The sequence below is a fragment of the Pseudopipra pipra genome, chromosome 7 (assembly GCF_036250125.1).
Source record: "Pseudopipra pipra isolate bDixPip1 chromosome 7, bDixPip1.hap1, whole genome shotgun sequence".
NCBI lineage: Eukaryota > Metazoa > Chordata > Aves > Passeriformes > Pipridae > Pseudopipra > Pseudopipra pipra.
This window is the reverse complement of record NC_087555.1, coordinates 19687726-19713189: the sequence shown is the minus strand read 5'-3', so window position 1 is coordinate 19713189 and position 25464 is coordinate 19687726. Positions and strand designations below refer to the sequence as shown.

At 38.6% G+C, this 25464-nt stretch overlaps 1 protein-coding gene across 1 annotated transcript; it reads left to right on the top strand.

Annotated features, from left to right (window-relative positions):
* Window positions 1-142: 142 nt before the first annotated feature.
* Window positions 143-25464, top strand: PPIG (peptidylprolyl isomerase G). The gene is made up of 13 exons (XM_064660931.1): window positions 143-309; window positions 8539-8618; window positions 8731-8805; window positions 10921-11028; window positions 11336-11380; window positions 13166-13253; window positions 14359-14388; window positions 14482-14621; window positions 20968-21172; window positions 22192-22359; window positions 22874-22958; window positions 23758-23894; window positions 24189-25464. Exons 2-13 carry the CDS (start codon window positions 8558-8560, stop codon window positions 25306-25308), a joined length of 2262 nt encoding a protein of 753 aa, XP_064517001.1. The 5' UTR covers window positions 143-309; window positions 8539-8557; the 3' UTR covers window positions 25309-25464.

The window sequence follows — 25464 nt, the reverse complement described above, 5'->3', positions numbered from 1 at the left end:
CCCCGGGCGGCGGGGCCGGCGGGAGGGGCGGAGCGCCGCTGACGAGCCCGAGGAGGCGGGCGTCCCCTCCCTCCGCCGCTCCCGCTTCTTGCGAGCGACCCCCGCCGCCTCCGGGCAGCGCTGTGCCGTCACCGCGACCCCCGCACCGTGGGCCGCCACCTCTCCCGCCGCCGCTCCCCCGCCCGCCCCCGCCGTTCCGCCCCCGGCCGCCGCTCCCGCCCTGCCCGCCACTGACGCAGCCGTGCCGCACCAGCTCAACATGGCGGCGGCGCGGCGCTGAGCGGCGCGGGGCGACAAGGGCCGCCAGGGGTGAGTGCCGCCAGCGCCGGGGCCGGCGCGCCACAGGCAGGGGCGCGCCCGAGGTGGGACAGCGGCCCGGGCCGCGCCGGGGGCTGGGCGGGCGGCGGCGGAGGAGGTCATGGTGCCGTGGGGCCTGAGCCTCGGTCTCGGCGCGGGTGGGAGCCCCGGCCCCTCCCGGGCCGGCCGCCGCTCGGGGCGGGCGAGGGGCAGCCGCAGCCGCCCGCGTTGGCTCCGCGCACGCTCTCCTCGCAAGGCCCCGCGGCCCGGGCCCGAGGGGCGGGAGGGCCGCGGCGCATCCCGGGGGAGGCGGCCCCTGGGAGGGAAGGGGTGTGAGGAGCTGCGAGCGGGGCCCAGGCAGGCGGGAGCGGCAGCGGCGGACGGGGCCTGGCGCGCATCGCCGGGGGTCGGGTCCGCCAGGCCGGCTGTGCCTCCCCGCTGCCCGGCGAGCCGCGGGTCTGTGCCCGCCGCGAGCGCCCTGCTCGGCCTCGGGTGCTGCTGGGGAGTTTGAATGAGTCGTCCCTCCTCCCCTAGACTGGGAAGGAACCGACCGGGCTGTCTGCGCGCCACATGTTCTCCTCCCCTCTGCAGGCCTCTCCTGGGGAAGTGGAGCCTGCAGGAGCTACCCTGGCTGGCAGGAGAGTCCTCTGCCTCTCTTTTTCAGGGGTTTCCTAAGGCTCTTCAGAGACTTTTATGACTATTGAGTTTCAGGCTCATTTTGTTTGCAGCCATGACCAAAATAAAGTACTGTGTATATATGATTGTATTTAGAGGCATTGAGGAGGCTTTGAAAGAGGCTTAAGAGAAAGAGAAATAGTTTTTTGAAACTATGGACAGAATATTTATTGCAATGTTAAACGTTGCCTTTCAGTTCAGTCACAATTACAAAATTTATCAGTAATGATAAAAAAGTAACTTTGGCCAGTAGTTGCCTAATGTTTGACTGGTTAAGCTAATTATATTTTAGTAATCATCTGAGAGCTGTTTTAAAAGAAACATGAGACCATTTTCTTTGCATAAAGTCTATTTTCTAAGCTGTATCTTGTCTTCTGAGAGAATAGTTTGATTTTTTCATGGTTTTGTTTTATATTGCTTGCAGAAGAGGCTGTTCTTTGGACAGTGATAAATGTTTCTAGGTTGATTGTTTTGCAGTTTTTTTTTTTCTTTTTTCCCCCCATTTTGTTTCACTATTCCGATTCATTAATGCATTGGGGTATGCATCCAGTATGACTCAAATTTTTAGGTGCTACCATGATAAAACTGTGATAATAATATGGGAGTTACACATGCTTTATGAAGCATTAGTTTATCTAAACTCACAGAGCTTGATTTATCAGTTTTTAAAAACGATTTCTAGATATTTCAGAAATACTGTGATTTCCTTTATACGAAGTAGATCTGAAGTGGAGCATAAAAAGGATACCAGCATCAATAGTTCTCTGAGAGCACCCTTTGGGACTATATTTCTTGTTAAAACTTCCCATTTTTCCAGTCCTCTTCTGTGAAACAAATACTGTTTGTTTAATTAGCTAGCACTCCTCAAGCTGTTATCAAAAGAAGATTATTTTTTTTCCCTTGGAGTATCTCAGAAAATCTGTAGATTATGAGGGAATTTGGTGTGAAGAATATGTACTGCAGTGGAGGATTTTACTGTGCTGTAACCTGTTCTCTCCACTACCAGTTCACTCCTCCATGCTTTGTGCATTTGGGAGCCATCTTCCATTTAGGAGCACAGTCAGTGAGTGCCAGGGAGAAAGTCTGGCCATCTCCTAATGCACTGAGGTTTAGGTAGGAGGGTGTGATGAGGCATAGAAGAGATCTAGAGCTAGAGAAGTAGAGGAGGGAGGAGAACATGAGAATAAAAGATGATAGAACAAGCTTTTTGTGGTTATGGTTGACAAATACGGAACAGCATTCAGAAGTATGTCCTACTGTTGCATGGTTGTCTCGCCTTATTGTCGTCTTCAGTAATGGGTAGGAAGGGATTCCATTGCTGAAAGTAGTTTGGGATTTATGTGGCTTGGAGATTACACCCTTTGGAATCTTTTTTTCCCCTTTCATACAATGCAAAAACTTGCCTTTTCTTAGCACTTTATAAGTTGTGCTAAAAAAAACCCACCAGTACTTATTTGTGCACAGATCTGCCAGAAAACACCAGTATTTTTTCACAAATCATAACAGAGAAAAAACAATACCTTCTACATAAATTAGATAATGTAAAATTACTGCTAAGACTTGACAAGTCAGATTTTACGTGCTACTGATAAGAATGTGGTTAGAGATTTCAACGTTTTTTATTGCAGTTACCTCTTTTCTAGAAAAATAGAGAGGATGTTCCAGTAGGAACCTGTGTTTCTCTTTAAGTAGTTTAAGAGAATGTTACTGCCTTCTCAGCTGAATCCTACCCTCTCCCAGCTGAGGTGTTATAACTGAGTGTTCATTCCTTATACCTTAGTACAAGAAGACTAAAGCCCTGTTCATAACTGTAAAAAATCATACTGAAAGTGATATAAATGAGGTACCAGTGTGGCAGTGTTAGGGCTGTGTTCAGGACCAATCTAAGGATGATATTTTCTTAAGTCTCCCTAGAAGGATAGCTGGCTATTGCCTTTTGTCCATGGAAGACAGTGTTTGATATTGCCAGATGTCTCTTAATTTGACTTCTTTTTTTAGAGGGAAACAAATACTATGTCAGTCGCCCAAAACAGACTTGTAGCATTTTTCTAGACAAGGAGGCCTGATGGAAAGTGGTGTCAATCACTTTTTGCCTGCAAGAATGTTGAAAAATCCATTTTGTGATTGGCTTTTCTTGGAAGGGGCAGTCAAATTGAAACCTATAATGTGTGATTTCTAGTGATGAGTAGAAAGTCTTCCTGCATAAATTTCATAGACTTGTGTAGAAAGCAAATGTTTTCTTCTTTTCTTATTGATGTGTTACATTCATGTGATTACGAAGACAGCATCCTAAATGTGAAATGTATTCAAGTGTAGTACCTTATTTCTAAATATGCTTACAACAAAAATCCTGTACTGCTGATTAGTAAAATAAAAAAAACCCCTTAATTTCCTCAGATGTCATTGCCGCTAATGTAGAGGTTTTGGATCATGAAGTACAGAGGAAAAGATGGTGGTGTTTGGGGAAACGTGCTGAGGAAATTATGAAGTGTGAGAGTTGGGCTGGTTGGGTTTTTGTTGTTCACGTCTTCGGTATCATCCTAATACAGCTGGATGCTCTGTCCCAGGAATGGAACTCTGAACAAATTTTCATGTCTCCCATTTTGCAATCATAAATTTATTTCCAGTTAAATCCATACTGGAATGAGCATACAACATTTTTAGACTGTGCCTCTGCCATCACTTTAAGCTGATATATGCTGCTGCCAAATCTTTCCTTGGAGTGGGGAAGAAAGGGTAGTTTTTATGCAGCCAGGTAGCTTGTATGAAAGCTAAACACATGGATGTAGGAACCTTCTGTTCTGGTTTCAGCCCAGATTTATATTGTCTTCAAGTGACTGCAACCACAGCCGTAAAGAATGTGATATATGTTCAGTATTCACTTCGTGTATTTGCATTTTCTGAACTCAAAGTTTTGCTTACAAACATATTTCTGGAGATTCTACTTTCTATCTTTGAAATATATGTCAATATAGTTTTGTCTTCCTGCATTTGTAGATGGTCTGAAACAAAATGCTAGGAATATGAATTTATGCACTTTATTGTTCACTTCATTTGGACATGGAATGAAGACCAGTGCAGAAGATAATTGTAAGTTCATGCAAGGAAGTGCATACAAGAGCAAGAGCAAGGAGAAGTTAAAAATCTGGAATAACTGATGATGATGGGAAAAGAAGGGAAGGAATAGGACACAATATATAATTTTCCTACTAAATACATCTTTTCTCATTGTTCTGTCCTGTCCTGGGACTGAAACAAATAAGTAGTCCCCTGACCTGTTCAGCAGAGTTACAAATAATGTTGTTTTTTTCCCCTTGTAAAACTAGGAAATACTCATGTTTTGCTGCTTGCTGTCAGCTCTTGTGGGATGCATGACACATTGATACTTCACTTGCTGCGCATCTGTGAGTGTTTTCTAGCCTGTTCAGTCAAAAGGTTCTAGTATATATTAAACGGTATTATTATTAGATCCTTGCTAGCACAGGTGATTTTGGAAAAGAAATCCCCAAGATGTTTGGTTTTTTTTTTTAAGCATGTCAGTGCATATCAGTGATAATCCCTAGCAGAAAGATGCTTATTGTGCTGGTTTAAAGGTAAACCAGCAGGGGAAATGAACTCAACTCAAAAGAGAGATTATAAGTCAGAATAACAATTTAATAAAATAATACAATAAGTATGATTATACAGACAAACAATTGGTTTTAACCCACAAAACCCAAATGTATAACCCAGCACCCTGGGGCATGAACAGAGTGGTGTTCGCTGGGCTCCCTGAGTCCAAAGTAAAAGGAGAGGGGAAAACCTGTTGGTGAGAGTGCTGTTGCAGTCTGGTCTAGGGTGGTGGTTACAGTCTGCTGGAAAAGTGGTGGTTGCAGTCTAGTTGAGAGTGTGCTCTGCAGTTTGGTTGAGAGCGGTGATCTGCAGTCTTCCTCTGGATCCCACGAGTGGTTCAAAAAGTTCCAAGACTCCCAAGATTGTATATTCTCCAGTTCAGGCAGGAATGTTCAGTACTTCCCTCAGGGTGGGGAGTTCCACAAAGAGTGTGAGGACAGAAGCATCCTCACAGGCCTCTTAACACCTAGTTTATAGCCTGAGGAGTCAGGCTGCTCTGGGCAGAGGGTGCAAATAGTTTATTGACAACAGTTTCTGGGAAATGGCATGGAAGGCTATAGAATACACAGTTTTGGGTTACACCCATCCAGTGATGAACTGGGCCCAGCTGTTCTAACTAGGACACTTATGAACAGTTTGGGATAGTTATGGTTTTCCACTGACATAGATAATTTTGAAGGAGAACAGCTGCTGGCAGCCTGGCCTTGAGTTGGCCAGCTTTATCCTGCAAATAAAATAAATAAAATAATGAAGCTGATGGAGGTGTGAAGGGATGAGAACCCTGAGGGACACAGTTGGTCAAACGTTGGTTGTGGATGCAGCTGAAGTATTTTTGGTGTATTTGTCAACAAATACCGATATGCTCTAACCTGAACTGTAATTATACTTTCAGAAATTAAAGAAACAGGCCTGTTTTACTGAAGTGGTGTTCTGGTTGGTTGGTTGGCTTTGGAGTTTTTTTGGTCATAGATTCTACTTAGACTTAGTAAGAGGCTTCTCAAACAGAAGGTGGTTGAGAATGATGAATGGCTTGAAAATTTCAGAATAGTACTTGGGCTGTTACATTATCCTTTCTTACAGAGTTCAGGAAGAAGGTGACTGATCAAGATTGTCCTTCTGCATAGCTGGTTTTTGAATGTATGTGTAGTGAGCATCTCTGGGGTTGATTTCAAGTTCATATTCCCTTCGCTGGTAAAATTCCACCAAGTTCACAATTAAAAACCACAACATATTGAGGGTTAAGAGTATCCACGTTCTAACTGAAAATAAGTTTTTAGTGATAAATAGCAAAATTCATTTAAGCCCTATTGTTATCAGACATATAGCACTGCTAAGCTTTACTCATCATTTTTGGACTTCATTCTTGGTATTTTCTTGATGTTTTTCTTTGTTGGTATTTAACATTCCCCTGTACTTGCTTTTAATACAGACAAGTTTCAGATGATCAGTATGTAGATGATTGTGTTTGGTGTTAAATACTGAAATATGAAGAAATGAATAGAAATTAAATTCCCTGTAATGCATCAGGAGAAGATCTAGCTGACAGCGCAAAGGATACTTAAGTGTATTGGAGAGGAAAGGCTCATTGACTTGTAAGGCAGGTAGGATAAATGTCACTGCTATCTTAGCCTGGTTTATAGGCAATATCAGCTCCAGAGTGAGGTATGTTTGCTTGGCCTGGTGTTTGTTCATTCAGGGTTTTCATACTGACCCGTTGACATGCCTGTCATTTGGAATCAAGTGCAGCCAGTATTTAGGGGATATTACTGGAGGATTTAGGGAAAGTGCAGGGAACATTGGAGGTAGTGGTTAGAACATGGGCTAACTTTATTTGTTCCGCTGTTCATGAGACAATGTAGAGGTAGAGAAATATCACATTGAGAAAAGTTGGTGGGAATAAGGCTTTGGGTAGAATTCTTTATTTCTGATTTCTCTCTCTCATCCTGTTGTCTACAAAACCAAATTAAAAATTGACTAACATAGGTATATTTATATTTATTTTACAGTTTAGTTTTAGTCATTATCAATGTTTGAAATAAAAATTGTCACATATTAAGATAGTTGGCATTTATTTTGGCTAAAGTACTGCATATAAATGTTAAGGCATACCTGAACATTTCTCAAGCAAATTGTTTGTAAACCAGGAATTAAATCACTTCTCAGTCAAGCACTAGAGTTTGGGTACAGACAATCAATCAGTTGTGGTACTGCTGGTCCTTAGATGTCTCAGTTCAGTTAAAACTATGAGTTCTACCACCAAACAATATTTGTTGTACCATTTATTCTGAAGGGCTTCCTGAAAAAAGTATCCCATGTGACTGTATAGTCTGTTCTGCTGCTGACAGTGAGTCGATGGCTGTCCTTTGGACTGGTCTCAGTTCTCAGAGTCTCTGTCCACTACCACCTGTCTCATCCCTTCCCTTGCCCACTCTGCCGCCTTCCTTGCTCTGCCTCAGAGTTCATGCAGCAGTGTGGTGACCTGGTCAGCCTTCTGCTAACCTGATGACATCCAAGTGCTCAGCTACAGGCATTGTCTCTCTGTTTCTCTGCCTGGTTACAAAATTTGTTGTAATGGGAGAGAAATCCTAATTCAGGGAGAGTACCAAGCAGACTGAGATCAGCCTGCTGCTTTTGACAAATATCTGGCTTGTGTGAATGAACGTGCTTGTTACACACCTAGAGGATATATAGTGAGATTCTGCATTTTTTGAAGTCTTGTCTTGCTAAAAATCACATGAATAATTAACTACTGAGTGGCGTTTGCTTTAAACCAGTCCTGCATTGTTCTTGTGATATTTGCTGTGTAATCTTGGCAAAATGTTAGGAATAACAGCACAAGTAGAGAGAATAGAGACTAGCATGATTACACTGCTGTCTTGATTTCTTACAACCTCTTTTTTATAAGCTGAGAGTTGACAGATGGTGACAATTGAATTTTTCAAGGCTGTTCTGTGGTACAGCTATGAGTGAAGCTTTAGGAGAGATGTGTACAGTGTGTTAGCTAGACTTGAGCCATGTTTTCTGGCAATAAAAAATAACTAGAACTGAAAATTTATGGATTATATTCCAAATTCTGGAAAAGGTACTCCAGTCTTACAGATCCTTTTGCTGTCATTGTTTTTTTTTTTCCACTCTGAAGTAACTCAGAGAGGATAGGGATTTAGAAAAGAATATACATGTACATAATGTTGGAAAGCCAGAGATGCAAATGGTATGAAGACATAGCTTGTTACACAAAAATAAAGGGATTTATATACTCAAAGATAAGGGAAAAGTTGCATTAAAACTCTCAATAAATAATCATAGAATCATTTAGGTTGGAAAAGACCCCTAAGACCATTGAGTCAAACAGTAACCCAACAGTACCAAGTCCACTGTTAAACCAGGTCCTTAAGCAGCACATCTGCTCATCTTTTAAATATCACCATTGATGGTGTCTCAAAAGAGATAAACAATTACATAAAAGAAAAAGAAACAAGGAAAAGCCAAAATAATTTTACTTAGCAGCAATTCTGGAAGAGCTACACCTTTGGTTTTTTTTCATCTAGAATGGTTTAGGTCCTAACTGGAGCCTGGTAACTGCAGTGACAGGAATCCAGAAAATATATTCCTAAAAAATTGAATGCTTAAGTCTTCCCCATACCTTACAGTATTTTTTCCTTTTGTATTTCCCCATCTGAACTATTGCAATCAAGTTTAAATTTAATGTTAGTGCAGCAAATGTGAATAAAATTGCTTATTTGGGTCTACAAAACATGAACATGACCAAAAATACTTTTCATTCTATAAAATGCTTGCCTTTGTTGTCTCTCTTTTTGATGGTTTTTTTTGGGGGGATTGGTTTTTTTTTGCTTTTCTGCAGGTTTTGTTGTCTTTGTAAAGTCTTCTGTATTGACTTACACATAATTTTACTACACAGAAGGAAAAACTAAATTTTATTTTTATTACTTACAGTATTTAAATTTCTGAAGCCATGGGAGTAAAAGTCCAGAGACCTCGTTGCTTTTTTGACATAGCCATCAACAATGTACCTGGTAAGAAAATGAAAACGCCCGTTTAGTAGCATAATATTCATATAAGATATGTGTAAGAATAATTCAAATACCATTTAACTTCATAATAAATATGGTGTGCTTTTTTTTCTAGCTGGAAGAGTGGTCTTTGAGTTGTTTTCAGATGTGTGTCCAAAGACATGTGAAAATTTTCGCTGCCTTTGCACAGGTTTGTAGGTTTTACAATTTAATCTATAATTTTTAATGTAACATCATGTTATCTGGTTTGATGGTTGTTATTTTTCCTGATGTTTTCTTACAGATAAAAAGAAGTAAGTTAAGCATTGGTTCTTGCCATCTCCAGAGATTTAGCTGATTTGTCATATACATATGATGTGGAATCAAAGCCGTTGTAGCTTTGGCTTAGTGTGTTGCAGGGAGTATGTACTAGCCAACTTTAAATACAGGCACAGTAAGCTGATTTTCTGTTACTAGCACAGATATTACTGTTCACATTATATAACATCATCCAGTCTTGAAAGGTAGCCAGTAAGAGGTCAACCATGCAGACTTACTTTTCAGTCTTATGTTACTTTGAGGTATTTGAAAATTATCGCTGGTATTTGTTAATTGTTTTTTTCCTTTATTTTAATTTCTTGATGGAAACTGGTGATTTCCACTCCTATCGAAATTCACTTTATTTCTTGCAGAAAATACTCAGAAGGGTCTCTCCTGGAAGCATTTCCAAACAGAATTATTTTCCTGTAGGTTGCATACTTTTGTTGCAAATGGTGACCGTTTAGCAAAACTTATATTTATTATCACAAGAATAATTTTGTGAATACGTAAATAGCATACCTGCTTTTCTTCCTTTCCTTCCAGCTCTGTTATTTTTCGGGTCAAGGGTCTGTTAATAGTGAATCACTCAGCAGTACTAATATGATCTGAATCAGGTGTGGATGCATAATTACATTCATATCAAGTTTATAAAACATGTAGTACACTATTCCTGGTGTCTGCAGGAATGTAGGTATTATCTGATCTGACATTAGGCTTACTGGCACAAAATCAGATTTTCAAAATTTATTAACAAATCTGAACTTTAAAGTGATGAGTTTTGATGGCTGTGACTATGTTAGCACGTGACCATGGCATTCTTGATCTGCTCTCAACTGCCTAAAAGTCAGATTATTGCATAAAGGTGTTATTCCCTGCTACTGCCTTAAGTACTACTAAGTTCATACTTCGTTACTGACATTATAATCAAATTCAGATCCCAAACTGTTTTGTTGCTTTAACACATAAGAATAGTGAGAAAAATATATGGGCAAAATGTTTATGATACTAATCATCAGCAAATTAATTCAGATTTTTTATTTTATTTGTTTTCCTTACTCATCTTTTTTTCTGGCAATTTTGAGAAGTGTATGCTCTCTTTGTAAAACAACAGCTCCATGTTTTCCTGGCATACCTGTGTTAGGCATATGCTAAGTTAGTGGAACATATACAACTTCACATTTATCAGAGTTCCTATCAAAAATGGTTTTTTCCTAGCTATACAAATCCATATGGAGGCACCACTCTGTTACAGTAAGTTCAGAGGTAACTGCCCTTGACAAAAGCTGCCAATTTAGTAGCTCAGGATAAGGTTATAGGAAGATACAGTCTAGTGGTTTGCCAGCACTGAGAGGAAGAGATCTTCCCTGAGAAGGGATCTCCCACTGACTGCTGTTACCTTGAGGTTGGCTGTGCCATGCACAGGACCCACCATGAGCCATTCATCTTGCTAACTCAGCAGAGACCTTGTCTATTTGAGGGTAGCAGGGAAGGGAGATAATGTTGTAGCTGAAGCAGAGAGTCTGCTTAAGCACAGAGCTGATGTGAGGGGGGAAGATGGCAGTTTGTAATCATGAGCAGGGGAAGGAACCAGAGTCCTCCTCCTTCCCCCACCTCTCTGGTTTTGTTGCGAGCTTTTATGGTACCTTAACCTTGCCGTGTTGTAACTGAAGATCTGAGTGTTTCATGCATGTTTCTGAGTAATGTCAGTTATAATAAACTAAACTGAATGTTTAATTTCAGTCAATCTGCATGAAAGAGAGCAGTTGTATACTAATGTCAGTAAGGAGTTCTGGTATAACTGTAGAGACAGAAAGTAGTTTCTGCTCTGCTTTCTTAAATGCCAGTTTAAGTTACAGGTATTACAGATAAGTGTCTGCCTCACAAGCCAGTTTTTCATAGCTTAGTAGGTGATTTTGATTAAGTGCTTATGTAGCACTTTTTTGTAGTGGAGATTCTACAGACATAGACAGTAATTTTTGGTTTTGTTCATTCTCTTCTCCTTTAGGTGAAAAGGGTACAGGAAAGTCCACCCAAAAGCCATTGCATTACAAAAGTTGTCTGTTTCACAGGGTTGTGAAAGACTTTATGATCCAAGGAGGTGACTTCAGTGAAGGTATGACGTGAATCTTTGAAGAAAACTTGAATGCTTATGGAATAAAACATTTGCAGAAGTTCTCTGTAGTGTCATTTACTTATATTAATTATTCTTTGATATCACTGCTTTTTTCCCTTTCTTCTGCATAAATCCAAGTTTGCTTTTGGACTACAAAGATGCATCTTGGTCATGTTTGCATACCTTGAAGAATAATGTCAGTGACTTGGATGCAATTGCATCAACATTTTGTATCACAAAGCACCTTCCACATAATGTGACTCTTTAATCACTGCTTTGTTTTTACTGTCACTTTTCCTCTTTCAAGGAAATGGCAGGGGAGGAGAATCCATTTATGGTGGCTTTTTTGAAGGTAAGAGTTTTATCAGTCTGCTCTATTTTGGTGTTATGATAATCAATCACCTTTTACATTCTGTAGTCTCTGTTCTGTAAACCTGAACTCTGTTGTTGGTGTTTTTTAAGCTTTCATCTGGCCTTAGAGGCCTTTGACTCTCCAGTTTCTGTTATTTTATTTTACTTTTAAGATATGAACCTTTTTAATGAATGAAAAATTAAAACTGGACTTCTTTGTATTTGTCCCTCTTGCCAGATTTCTGTTTTTTTAAACATTTACTTTTGGCTTGACCACCAGCTAAAAGTTGGGGATTGTCTTTTTTTTTTTTTTCAAGTGAAAAGGAGAAAGGTGTGAAGCAAATATTTATTTAAAAGAATGCATAAAGCCCTGCTTTCCTAAGCCCAAGATGAATTAATGATAGAGCCATCTGTTTTCTCACAGTCGTGGTTCTTTTTCAGCCAGTGTTGCAGACGTTGCACTTGCTGTTTCTCAGCCTGTGTTTGTCCAGAATATAGTGGAGCATCTCTGTTCCTTGGAACAGTTTTTGTATTACACCTAGACCTACATGATGGGCAGCTGCTACCAGCAGGCGAGGTTATGCTCCTCTCTCCTCCCAGACACACTTCCTTTAACATTGGTTCTTGTCCAAGCTTGCAGCACACAACTGAAAGAATTATTCACTGTTGTAGTAGGGCCAGGTGCAATTTTATATCAGACCTTGAGTGTAATCAACGGTTTGCCCCTGCTGAAAGAGAGAGGAGGCCTTACCTTGCACTGACTGTCCAATAAAACTTCCAGCTGATTCAGCTTGCTAAAGTGCCTAAAGATTTTTGCAGGAAAAAATTTCTGTATTATTGAATGGATCCAATGAAATAATTTGGCAAGCGTCAGAACAAACACTGATGAGTAGTAGCAGGGTTTGAGGAAATGTATGGCTGGGGGAGATGAAAGAATGAGCACAACCCTCACTTACATTCTGGCAGTTGCAAATTGGCTGTTCAACTCGGTCACAGTGTGAAACTGAACTCATGGGAAGTTTTGCTCTTGTGCTTCACTTAAGCAACTCACCATAGGATTAGATTGACATCTGATGCTGTGCCAGTTAGCCTTTGTACAGTGACTGGGGGGTGGATGGGACTGTCCCTTTCATGGCCAGTGACAGTGTGATGTAAAAACATAGCATTAAAAATATTGTATATTTTTCTTGCTTGCTCCTGCTGCATGTATCCAAATAGTATTGAACAAATGTCCTCTGTCTGAACAGTTTGCATCCCCCAACAGCCTTTTTGCTGTTTTGAGAAAGGAGGGAGACGGTTGTCTCTTACAGGTGTCTTAAATAAAGAGTAATGAGTACATTTTGAACTTCTTAAATTTCAGTTTCATTGGGATTTAGTTTGAGAGACAAACAGAATTTGTTTGGGATTGCTGTCAAACTGGATATCCATGTGTATTAAAAAATAATAAAATAACAAAATGCCTGAAATTGAGGGGCTTCTTAAGAGTTAATGCACAGCCAAAAAACCAACTTCTACTCCAAAGAAAGAGTGTGCAGTATGTGCCAAATAGAAAGAGCAAAAACTTGGAATTATATGGTCTAAGGAGACAAATCTTTTGAGCAAGAATACTAAATTTTTTTCCCCCTCAGGCTATAAACCATTGATTCATATTTTTTAATCTATTTTTAAGACAACTTCTCACTCAAGTGACTAGCAGATTTATTTAATAAGGATGAATTTACTTAGATGATAGCATTTACCCAAGCATATATGGTATATTTAAAGTAACTGAAAAATCTTTCTTTAGATGAAAGTTTTGCTGTAAAGCACAACAAAGAATTTCTCCTTTCAATGGCCAACCGAGGGAAAGATACAAATGGTTCACAATTCTTTATGTAAGTATTGAAATGTGTGTGTGGTTTGCCATTTGTAAGCTGTAAAGGTAATCCTTTTAAATATTGAAGACTAGCTGCTATGCAAAGCCAAAGTTGATGGTGTTTCACAAATTGTATGAAAGTAGTCATTTACCTAATGTGCTGATTAGGGATCCTGACTGGTTTTTTCCCTTTTGTGTTTAGTGTTTATTGTCTGTGCAAAAGGGCTCTTGGTGGTTCTCAGTAGCTGTGTTCTAACTTGGCCAGTAAAGCAAACCTGTTAGTTCCTTGTAGAACTCTTATAATTTTAACTAATAACTGCTGTCTGGAAGGAAGCAAAGCAGCTCTGGGGGCTTTCAAAAGTAGTAGAGGGCTTTTTTTTAGTCATGAAATAACTTTCCAATATGGTCTCATTTATAGTTGAAACTTAAAATACATTGCAGTCGACTCTTCTTAAATATGTTACCTACAGAAAACATTCTCAAAATACGTCACTCTTATCCATGTTTCATGGCTTTAGTTAATATAATGAGTTAAGGATGTCATCTATGATTTAACCCTTATTTTGGGATTTCTGCATGATCATTACTGCAATCATCCCAGTTTTCTGCTCTGCCATGACTGACATCTGTATGCCTTAGTAAAGCTAGTAGAGGGGAAAGCTGAGAGAAAGTTAGTTCTACTTCTGTGTCAAATAATCTGTACATACAAATATTTATTTTTTCCTGTGTTTTCTGATTATTTTCAGATGTGTAGAAGGTTATTTGCAGTTTTCATGCTGTGAGACAGGATTTTTGTATCTGTTCCTGGTAGTATTTATATAAGTTAATAAGTAGAACCTTGTTATATCCTATATGAGAATGCTGTCTAAAAATTTATGTGCAATTTTGTGGTTTTTTTCAGTAAAATGTTTAATCAAAATATTGAATAGATAGTTTAATATATAAGACGTTAAATACTTTTAACTGTGCACAGAATGATGTATATTTGTTTTGTTAAATATTATTAGTGCACTCAAAATAATGTTCACCTTCATATGTGTAGATGACATGGCTTCAAATGCTGACTGCTTTTCACTGACACTGTCTTTGTTTTTCTCTTTTAAATTAAAATCTGGAAACAACAGAACAACTAAACCTACACCTCATTTAGATGGGTAAATATCTCTTTTCCTCTTCTTACATTTGTTTGGGAACTGCCTTGAGAAAATTAAGTACTAAGAGTTCTTATTTTTATTTAAATTCTTCAGACATCATGTTGTTTTTGGACAAGTCATCTCAGGTCAGGAAGTTGTGAGAGAAATAGAAAACCAGAAAACAGATGCATCTAGTAAACCATATGCTGAAGTACGCATACTGAGTTGTGGAGAGTTAATTCCAAAATCCAAAGGTAAAGTTGAACTGTACATTTTTACAGATGCAAACTGAGAGGTAATTTTGCTCATTTTCTTCCATGTTGGTTGCTTATAAAAATATTTAGACACTTACTTGTGATGGATGATGGGGCAATTGGTGAAAAGGTGAATAACATCGCAGAGCAGTTTGTCCTGTAAATGCCTTAAAAGTTGTTGATGCAAAAGACACTAAAGAACAATCATATATGCTTTCTTCAAAGCTTCTCCTGTCTTAGATTTTCTTATATTAGCTAAATTTTGGTACAAAGCTGGCAAGCTCTTGTCATAGCAAGTAGAGTGCTGTGTTAAGCATAACACTCTTTTTGGAAGGTAGCAAACTTGTTTCAGTTTTCTTTAAGGTAAATCTTCAAAACAGGCCCTTTAGATTAGAAAAGTCTGGAATTGGCTCTTTAGCTCTTACACTTTGATTTACCATAAACTATATTCTTAAAGAGGAATATGACAGAACCTGTCCTTTCTGGAAGGGATGGCCTGCTCTGCTGTTTCAGAACCGAACATGGTATGAGAGCTTCGATTGAGCCTTATTTTGTAAGAGAAGCAGAATCTAAGATGTTGCTGTCCCTGTGGGAGAATCTCCTTAGTGGAAACCCAGGATGCTTGCTTTGTAGGAACTATGGGAGGGATCATCATGCTGTTTCATTTGTAGCACCTTCTGTTGATACTGTGAAGGGTTGCACCAAGGATATTGAAGCACAACACAAGAATAATTGCTTGTTTGGCCTAAGGAACATGCAAGCATTTGAACTGGAGCTCCTGGGGTTTTCCCCTACTTTTTGATACAGTTCTGTTGTGGTATCATATGTTGTGGTATCTGACACTATGACTTTGGAGTCTGAAGTTACCTCATCAATACCTCAGAATTCCAAGCAAAGTTGTATTATGGCTCCTGACTTCTCAAAGGCTCTAAGTCAGCCTGTGTGTGAGGACACAATTATGTTTTTTCTGGACAGTGCTCAGGAGCATAGTATCTCTTGGGAAATGCACAGGTGGTGTAATTAGAAAATAAAACAGTACAGATATGGGATGGGTGAAGCTGGTGGATGAGATACACACTGTATATGTCTTAACTGGATTGCCACACTCCCTTTTTAGTCTAGTCTAGAACACTTGAATGACTAAATGGCACTGAGCAGTTTGATGACTTAAAGCCATTAGGCAGGGCTTTAAAGTACTTGTCATCAAAAGAGCGAATGAAATAAATACAAAAAAATGGGTTTTTCTCTTTTACTTCTCCTAAAAGAGAACAGGCTTCTGGAAAGATCTGACAGTCTTACCCTACCCATTTGTCTGTGTCCTTGTCAGTCCTGCTGCATTCCTGGCAACTGGTTCCTGTAGCTGGCGTGGTGTGCCATGGAGGGAAATTGATGCCAAGATGATGGGATAGCCCACTCTCTAAGGCTCGGTATTAGGTAATGGTGGGCAGTAGGAGTGTTTGGAGAACAAGAAGCCTTAGGCACCAGGATCAGGCTGTTGGAGGGCAGAGTTGAGGGTGGGGTGAGACAAAGGCCCTGATGGGCACTAATGCAGAGCCAGCCTGGTGAAGATGCTGCGTGACAGACCATGGTGGAAATCCTAGTGAATGGAGAATCCTGCTTATGAAAGGGAAAGGCTGTGTGTAGGACCTGCAGCGGGAAATGAGCCACTACTGTGAGAGATGGAGCTGTTAGTTGAATGCACAACATGGAACCACTGATGAGCTGTGCTGGCCTGGGGCAGCAGAAGTAGGAGGAATAGTTTGAAACACATCAGCTGAAGTAAATTTGCCAAGCTGCTGTCCAGAGGTCACAAGGGGAAGAGGAGAGGCCCTTGGACTTGTCAGTGAATGGAGGTAGGCCAGGGAATCTCGATAGAAGGAGCTGTTTCTGGGACACAATCAGTGTCATGGAAGATGACTGACACAGAGTCAACTAACAGTGGAACTGGTTTTAGTACAGTACTATGGGAGGCAAAAGGGAACAGATTCTGTGAAATATGAGGCAGTTACCGGGGGAGACTGCTTCTAAGAATTTGCTGTTAAGACGAAGGAATAGGGAGGTTGCCTGTTAGGGAGCTATAACGATGAAATTTCTGTGGAAGGGTACATTAGGATAGCAAGGGAGCCTTAAATATTTATTGCATGAACTTGTCTGGTAGGCAACACAAAGAAAGGAATTAGATGGTCTTTATGAAATGAAAATAGAACTGGTACTTGAGTTTAACAGGAAAGCCAAGGTGGCACTAGCAGAAGGAATCACAGTAGAAGTTAGGTGCTTGGTATGAATGTTTTTCTCTTAGGTTAAAGTTGAGGAAAGGTGGTCTGATTTTTGGGTGTCACAATGAATAGCCAGGTGAAGTGCTTTATGAATGATGCAAATCATCCCTTTGTATATAAGAATTGGATTTATTTAGGGATAAGTGTATGATGACTGAGCTGCCTTACTGGGTGCTATGAATCGAATGGTACAGCAATCACAACTACAATATTGCAGAGGCCTATATGAAGTTTTTACCTGGGATTTGAGAGGATGATCACCTAGAAAAGTAAAATGTTTGTCATATTTTCCTTTGTTTTTCTTTTTTTTTTAATTCCTTAAAGTTGGAAGAATTAGTGAAAATGAATGAGAGAATCTAAATTATAAAAGAAGAATCTCTCTGGCCAAGTGGTATAATTTTTAGAAGATCTTCAAGTTCCAGGGAAAATCCTGAGATCTGGTTAGAAAAAAAAAAAAGGAAGAAAGTATTAACCTAGTATTTGGAAAGGTCATTATGGACTAGCTAAGCTAATATATTTCACAGGAAAAACTGTGGAACAAAAAAGTAGTATTAATTTTCTTAAGGACAGGTGAGATTTTGATACCAGGTGACAAAGAAGAGGGCCTAGTTAACAAGCCTGACTGTATTGTTTGAGGTCATGACTTTGGTTCGTCAAAGGTATATCTGACATGTTTTCAAGAATGTCAGGCACTGACATTCTGATTCAAAACTGAAAAAAAATGGCTTTGTGCAGTGGGCTGTTTTTAACAAGAGCCTTTAATGAAGATTTCTCACAAGAACTGATTTTCTAGGGGATTCTGCACAGGGCAGTGCTAGGCTTGATTCATGATCTTTGTTGATGTCATAGAATCACTGCTTGTAGAAGTGTGCTTTTTGCAATTAAGGCACATTATGGCTGCATTCATAATTCATCAAGGAACAGTACTGTAATTAGGTAATTCTGTCAGTACAAAAGAAAGTATCAGTACAAATTATCAACCACTGAAACAGAGTACAAAGTTACTCATTTAGGAATTATGAAATATCTTTGAAATAAGAACAGTCACAGAAAGTGGTGATTCTGGCAAGTCATATCTTACCTGGACTTCTGATTTGCATGTCCTCCCTTTCTCTTTACTTATCCATTCAAACCCTTGAGCATTCATTTCTTCTGCAGGCTTGTCGCACATCGTTGTTAGCCCTCTTTGCACAAGCTGGCTGCTGTGAACAGTTGTTTCAGGCTTCTCTGTTCCAGATTTTTTTTCCCTAGTGAACTGGCCACTAGGTACAAACTGTGTTGACTGTTCCAAGTGAAGCTGGAGGTGGCTTTTTTTGGCTTTTTTTATTTCCCCTTCCTCTGCTGTTGCAGTGTGGTAGATTGGTTGTCTGCAAAGACATCTATTCCAGAAGCACTTGGGATACAGGATTCCTCACAGTGAACATGTCATCTGATCAACAAGAATCAAGTGTGGTAGTGTTCCCTAATGCATACCTCTGAGGACTTGACTAATGTGTATAATTTTCATTGTGAGAAACAGTCGATTCTTCAACAAGGAGTGAAAGATGTAACAGGAATTCATGTCAAATAATGAAGGCAAAATAGAAAAAAAGATTTGATACACTGAACAGCAGGCAACTGAACACTGGAAAAAATTACCTGAGAAAATAACTGTCTAAATGTCCTGAAATAAAGGCACCCTTTTTCTGAAGACTGCTGTGGTCCAGCACAGGTTATTTGATTTGATATAAGGTAACTATTTGGTTGTCACTGCTGTGAATTACAAGATGACATGATTTGTTCTGACTTTTGTGGCTGAACCCGACTGTTTTCTGGCTAGGTAGTTTTTTAATTTCAGCTCACGGGGCTAATGTAAGACTTGCTACAGTCCCTAACAAGCTGAAATGCAGAGAATACTTGATTGTGTCGTGCAGCATGATCATGTAATTCCCAAAGTCAGGCAAATGCTGTACGTGACAGTGAATGGAGTAGGAAGTGATATATCTATTTCAGATGTGGTCATTAAGTTGAAACCTGATCCTGAAGGTAATGAGCTGGAACAGTTGGACTGTAAATAGAAGTGTGTTTCTCGATGACCTTCATGCTGCAGGATTGGTCTCATTTGTTATGATCTGTAATTGGCCAGCACCAGGTTGATTCAGTAGTCAAAACAGCATTTGCTGCTGGACCAGATAGTTAGATGTCACCAGAAAGTATATCCAAACTCTCTTACTGGATACTCTGTCTTTGCTGTGTAAATAGTTCTGGGCTTTTTACTTTTGTTTGAGGTTTGGAGGGTTTTTTTGCCCTTGTCATTTCACTCCCTACCTGCCACATGATTTCTCAAATACATCTAATGTTATTTGCTGCATGTTAAGAAACACATTATATTTGTTGACGTAGTTGCTCAGCTCAGCCTCTATTTTTATGTATTACTTACTCCTTTTAAAGTAGTAACTTTAACATACCTGAACTTGTTACAAGAATGCAGATAAAACTGTCACAGATAGTTTTTGGCACACTTGAAACATATGAAGGAGAGAGAAAATACAGGAAATCACTGCATTTATTAATGCCTTATTCAGACATTTCTGAAATTGAGCTTGGAGACATATTGTTTTACCTGAAGGCATGTAGGAAACAGTATAATTTTCCTTTGAATGGGCCAAACCTGAAAGGTTTGAATAGACAAGAAACTTTTAACTTTTTTAATACTTTTTGTATTTTTAGTATTTAGAGGTCAGGTGAGATTTCTCTTTTTTGATTTGTTGTCACCCAGCCTGTGTAACACTAGGCTTCTTTGATTGAAATTAGTTTGAAAAATGTTCAGTTTTCTTTTTTAAATATGTACATATTACATTCTGTGAATGTATATATATTTAGACAATCTGAAACTGATATAAAATATTACAGATACTTTTTATTAAATATAGTGCTTTAATAAGGATGTTGAGCAAAAGTTTGAGAAAAGACAGCAATTATCTTGGTCTGTACCTACAAGAGAAGTAAGAAATATAATTAGATCTGTCTTTTGGAAGCATTTTGCAAGAAGCCCTAAAAACATCTGATGGGAACCTGCCGATTTCAATCAGCAAGCTGTCCTAAACTGGTAATACTACTTGCTAGTTTATACTGCACCCAGAAATTACCTGGAAGACTCATGTACTCTATGAAGTACAGAGGTTGTTTTTCAGTTGGTTGTCAGGCTTTTGTTGGTCTGTATCAAATGAGACTTGTGAATAAACACATAGAAAACACTATGTATAAGTCATACAGGTATGACTTGTCTGTGGTGCTAACCTGAAAACTGAATGAGATTTAGAGCAATGGGACTGAACTTCATCCACTCTGCCAGCGTGGGGATTCAGTAACATTAGAAGGTGGGGGAAAAAAGTATCCGTAAAGAGTACGACCATAAAAAGAGAGTTTGAGATTGCTGAGATATGTACCACCTATCTGATGCAGTTACCTGAATTAAGCCCCTTGTTGTAATCCAGTTGTTTTATCTCAGCCAGTTCTTTTGGAAGTGGGTGTTCTGCATCACTGTGAAGAGGAAATCTTTCACCACTGTATGTATCACTGCATTTTGAATGTGAGACCTGACAGAATAAGATACTGAGCTCAATTCAATGAGTACTCAGTTTAGTCTGTGCCACTTATCTTCTATTTCAGAATTTCTCGTTAGTGATTTGAGTAGATTTTATATGAAGTCAGATTAAAGCTGAAGCCAAAGAAATTTTTTTATAAACACTTTGTAAATAAATTTTAAATCATTTCTTGTATATAGCTTATGTTGTATAAAACATAATTGGAAAACTTATATGGTTCTACATATTCTTGATAGTACAAATTTTATACTTAAAATTTCATAAATACAGATTTTGGAAATGTGTTACATATTTCTAGACATACCCTTTATTATACTTTGGAGAAACAGTGTTTTCTCCATAATTTCAATTTAAATAATTTGATGAAGTAGGCTCTCATGGCACAATTCTAAGAAGCTGAGACAGGTAGTAGGTAAGTTGATTTTTCTGAGATTAGTTTAGAAGTGTTTGATATTAAAATATCTTTGCTATTCTTATTTAAAGCCAAGAAAGAAGAAAAGAAGAGACACAAGTCGTCTTCCTCATCCAGTGACTCTGAAAGTTCAAGTGATTCAGAATCATCTTCTGATTCCTCATCGGATTCTGAGAGTGCTTCGGAAGAGAAATCTAAAAAACGAAAAAAGAAACACAAAAAAAATTCCAAGAAACATAAGAAAGAGAAGAAAAAGAGAAAGAAAAGCAAGAAAAGGTCAATATTGAGATTTTTTTGTTTTGTTACATGTACACCATACAGTATCCTTTTCTTATAACTACAGAATAGTATTCTGTAAACTAGCAAAGTAGGTTTTTGAAGTTTAAGAGGCAGTCAGTTTCGATATAGAAGCATAAATTTTCTGATATGATGGCAAAGGGTAGTTTTCCTTTCTATATGTGCAGCAGCTTGTAATGCAGTAAAGGAATGGACTAGGCTTATTTGGCTTGAAACATTGCAGAAATGCTTGGTTTGAAATGAATGGTGATAGCTTGTTTCCCTAAATTCACTTCTGTACAATTCAGTTTAAATTATATGTAGTGGGACTTCAGTGTGCACAAATACAAGCAAAATTAAACAATATTAATAAATTAACATTCTTAACATTTCTTCTATTTGATATGCCAAAATTCTTGCAGTTTTGCTGGAAGATAATAAAACTTAGAAAGCGCTCTTGCTTCCAAGAATGTTCTTTTTGATCTGATAGTTTTGTTATAGTTCAGTGTGAGATACAAGTTGTGTTGGTGCAAGTCACATCTTTCTAAGCTAGCAGTAAAATTTAAGAAATGGTCACTTAAAGCAATGCTGCCTAAACACTGTTTCTGTGAGCCTAAGCTCATGTCACTTAAGTTTGTAAACTGCTTGGAGTTACAATAGTCTGTAGGCAGTTATATATGCTAGTGTAAAATCTGAAATTTACTCTTCTGATTGTGTTTTTAAAAGAAAAGAAATTAAACCAACAAAAAAAGCTGTATCTCAATAGTAAGTGTATATTCAGTGTTGCACCATTGAAATTCAGAGATAAAAGATGTTAGTCAGAAATCTACTGCAGTTGTATATTTTGGAGCAAAGATATTATAGGGGGAAAAAAAAGTTGCTTCTGAAATAGCTTTGTTTCTGAGATTCTTGTGGTATCCTTGTGTATTAAGAGAATTTCTGAATTATTTAATAGATTGAAAGGTCTTTCCTCATCCACATAACTCAAATTATTACATGTTTTTTACACAAAAATAAAGCTCTTCCAGTGAAAGTGAAGATGAAAACACTGAAGCACAGCCGTTATCTACTGTCCGTCCTGAAGAAATTCCTCCTGTACCTGAAAACCGGTTCCTGATGAGGAAAAGTCCTCCTAAAGTAGATGACAAAGAAAAAGAGAGGAAAAGCAGAGAAAAGGAAAGAGAAAGGTAATATATCTGTTTTAAGTCTGATTATGTGCTGACAGTGGTCTGGTCACATTACTGTTTTAGAACTCTAATGTTGAATCTTTTCCCTGTTAAGCAGTTCCATGTTGTGAGCAGTGCTTGATGAAAAATGGATTTCTCCCTTACTGGCAACTATTGTCTTTGTCCTAGAACAAAGGCTTAGTCTTTGAAAATGGTTTTAGTGAATAAAAAATTTATAATGACTGATTCAAGAAAAGCAAAGTAAAATGCATTGCAATTTCATTTAGAATTTATTGGAACTGTCCAATCTGAATCTATAATTTATTCTTCTTTCAAAAATGGGAAAACCTGGAAATTTTCTAAAATATTCTGTGGTCACAAAATCTGAAATTTTACTGTGTGTTTATTACTGTCTGCAGTAAAATAAAATTGTGTGTTTTCATTTAGTTTAATTTTCTGAAGAGGTTTTAAAATTTTTCTCTTTCCTTCTTTCTTACTGTTATAAAAAATATCACTCTTTGTTAATTATTTTTAGTAATCTATCGAATTCCCAGTCAATGTACCAGAGGAGACTGTTAGTGACCAGATCTGGAAGGAAAATAAAAGGAAGAGGACCAAGGGTAAATGTTTACAATGTGTTCTCCAAAATTTAGAAGGTGGTAGCACAGCCTCACTGCTGGTGTTAGTAACCCTTTTCATTAGGATAGTTGATTTAAAAAAAAGTGCAGCGTAATTCATTTGGGGGCTGAGGCTTGAAGGAAGACAGGAAGGAAAATTAGATTAATTACCTGTTTGCACACTAAGTCTTTTTGAAGGAGGGGGTGAGAGAAAAACTTAAAAATGCTTTATTTGTATTACTGTGGTATTCTTGGAATTAGGTCAAAAAGGGTTCTAGTAAACACAGAACCAGTACATCATCAGTGCCAGGAATGCAGGGAAGACTTCATTTTGGCAGGGGGCAGCAGTCAGATTAGGTTTTCTAATATTGTGAAGCCATATGCTGTGTGCTGCTTGTATTAAATGTTTTTAGTAACTGAAGTCTCTATCCCTCAAATTTTTAGTAAAATCCTTAGAAATTCTGAAGTATTGTTTTTGTGTTGCTTGTCAAAGATAAGAATTTTAATTGTTGGAAAAGAGACTTGCATTTGCGGTAATTAAAAGCAATAGAAAACCTCTCATCAAACTACAAAAATCCTGAAGTAGAAGTTACCTTAAAAATAGTTTTTGATCAGACATTTTGTATTCCTGCTTTAGCTGAACGTGAGATTTATTTGTCAGTAAGTTAGTAACTTGGTATATACATGTGAAGTGTCATGGCAGGTGCAATGTAGAACTGACTGCCAGGGATAACAATCTTGCTTAGATATCACAGCATGTGAAATTCAAACTTACACCCAATTTCCTCTCTTTGCCTTCAAGCGTTACCGGACACCTTCCAGATCCAGGTCAAGAGATCGTTTCCGACGCAGTGAAACTCCTCCACATTGGAGGCAAGAAATGCAAAGAGCTCAAAGAATGAGAGTGTCTAGTGGAGAAAGATGGATAAAAGGGGACAAGTAAGATTATTTCTTTCTGGAATATATGCACTGAATTTTTTTTTTAATATATTTAAAAGTAATACGTCATCTTGGATTTTCAGTTACAGTTACTTTCAAAAAACCAGGGTGCTGATTTGGTTATCCCATTACTTAACAGTGTCTGATTTTACTGATGCTACTGCTACTATAAATACATAGTTAGACCTGATGTGATTTAAGTTTCAGTTGTGAGGCTGTCTCACTTCTGATTTAATTTTTTCAGAGTGGAGGGGATTTAAAAAGTTTAAAAAACTTTATCTTTCTCTCTCCAAGGAGTGAAATAAATGAAACCAAGAAAGATAATCAAAAGAGCCCAGGAAGAGGAAGAGAGAGAAAAATATCAGACCACAGACAAGTTTCTGAAAGTCCAAACCGAAGAGGGGAAAAAGAGAAGAAAAAAGATCACAAATCCAGCAGCAAAGACAGGGAGACAAGAAGGAATTCAGATAAAGATGATAAGCATAACAAAAGCAAGGCCAAGAAGAGAGCTAAATCTAGAAGCCATAGTAAAAGCCGAGAGAAATCAAAAAGTAAAGAAAGAGACTCCAAGCACAGTAGACATGATGAAAAGAGAATAAGATCAAGAAGCAAAGAGAGAGACCATGAGAAAGGCAGAGAAAAAGAAAAGCGCTATGATTCTAGAGGGAGAGATAAAGAAAGAAGTAGGAGCAAGGAGAGAAGTAAAAGGGCAGGCTCAAGAAGTAATGAACAAGAGCATAGGAAGAGCAGAGACAGGGAGAAACGTAAGTCAAGAAGCAAAGAGCGTGAGCATGCTAGAGGAAAACATAGTTCCAGCAGTAGAACAAGGGATCGAAGCAAAAGTCGAGATAGGAGTAGGAGAGGAAGATCAAGAAGCAGGGACAGGGATCGTAGTAGAAGTAAAGACTATTCAAGGAATAGAGATAGAGAAACAAGAAGAAGAGGAAGATCAAGAAGCAGAGAAAGGAGAGGTACACCAGATAGATACAGAGGAAGAGAAAACAGGAGGAGGAGAGACTCAAGGAGTTCAGAGAGGGATGAAAGTCAAAGCAGAAACAGAGATAGGTATTCAAATAGGGAAAGTAGAAGCTCATATAAGAGGAATGATAGTGAAAGCCAAAGGAAGAGGCGTTCAAAAAGCCGTGAAAGTAGTAGTCCTGAATCCAGCAAAGATAAGAAGTCTAGTAGAGATCAGGATAGAAGTCCAGACTCAAAAAAGAGACCAAGTAGCAAAGAGAGAGAATCAAAAAAGTCATATTCACGCAGCAGTAAAGAAAAGGAAAAGACCAGATCCTCAGCAGAAAAAGAAATAAACCAAAAATCAAAGAGTCAGGAAAGAGATCATGCCCCTAGTAAGGATAAAAAATCTGATCATGAAACAAGTCCTGGAACAGATGACGACAGGCATGGATGAGTTTGTGGACTTAATGTTTCCATCGTCTCAAAGTTTTAGAGACATTTTGGGGAACGCCTTTTTTAAAGATGCAGACTTCAGTTTGGTCTTTTGATAATCTAAAACCTGGATCATTTGTACTGCTAAAGTTTTAATAAACTTGAAATGAAAAACAAA

What these genes read in the sequence shown, in the direction of transcription:
- PPIG (XM_064660931.1), top strand. Translation starts at nt 8,558, where the DNA reads ATGGGAGTAAAAGTCCAGAGACCTCGTTGCTTTTTTGACATAGCCATC. An exon ending in AATGGTTCACAATTCTTTAT is followed by an intron (nt 13,254 to 14,358) that starts GTAAGTATTGAA and finishes TGGAAACAACAG; the next exon opens with AACAACTAAACCTACACCTC. An exon ending in AGATGGATAAAAGGGGACAA is followed by an intron (nt 23,895 to 24,188) that starts GTAAGATTATTT and finishes TCTCTCTCCAAG; the next exon opens with GAGTGAAATAAATGAAACCA.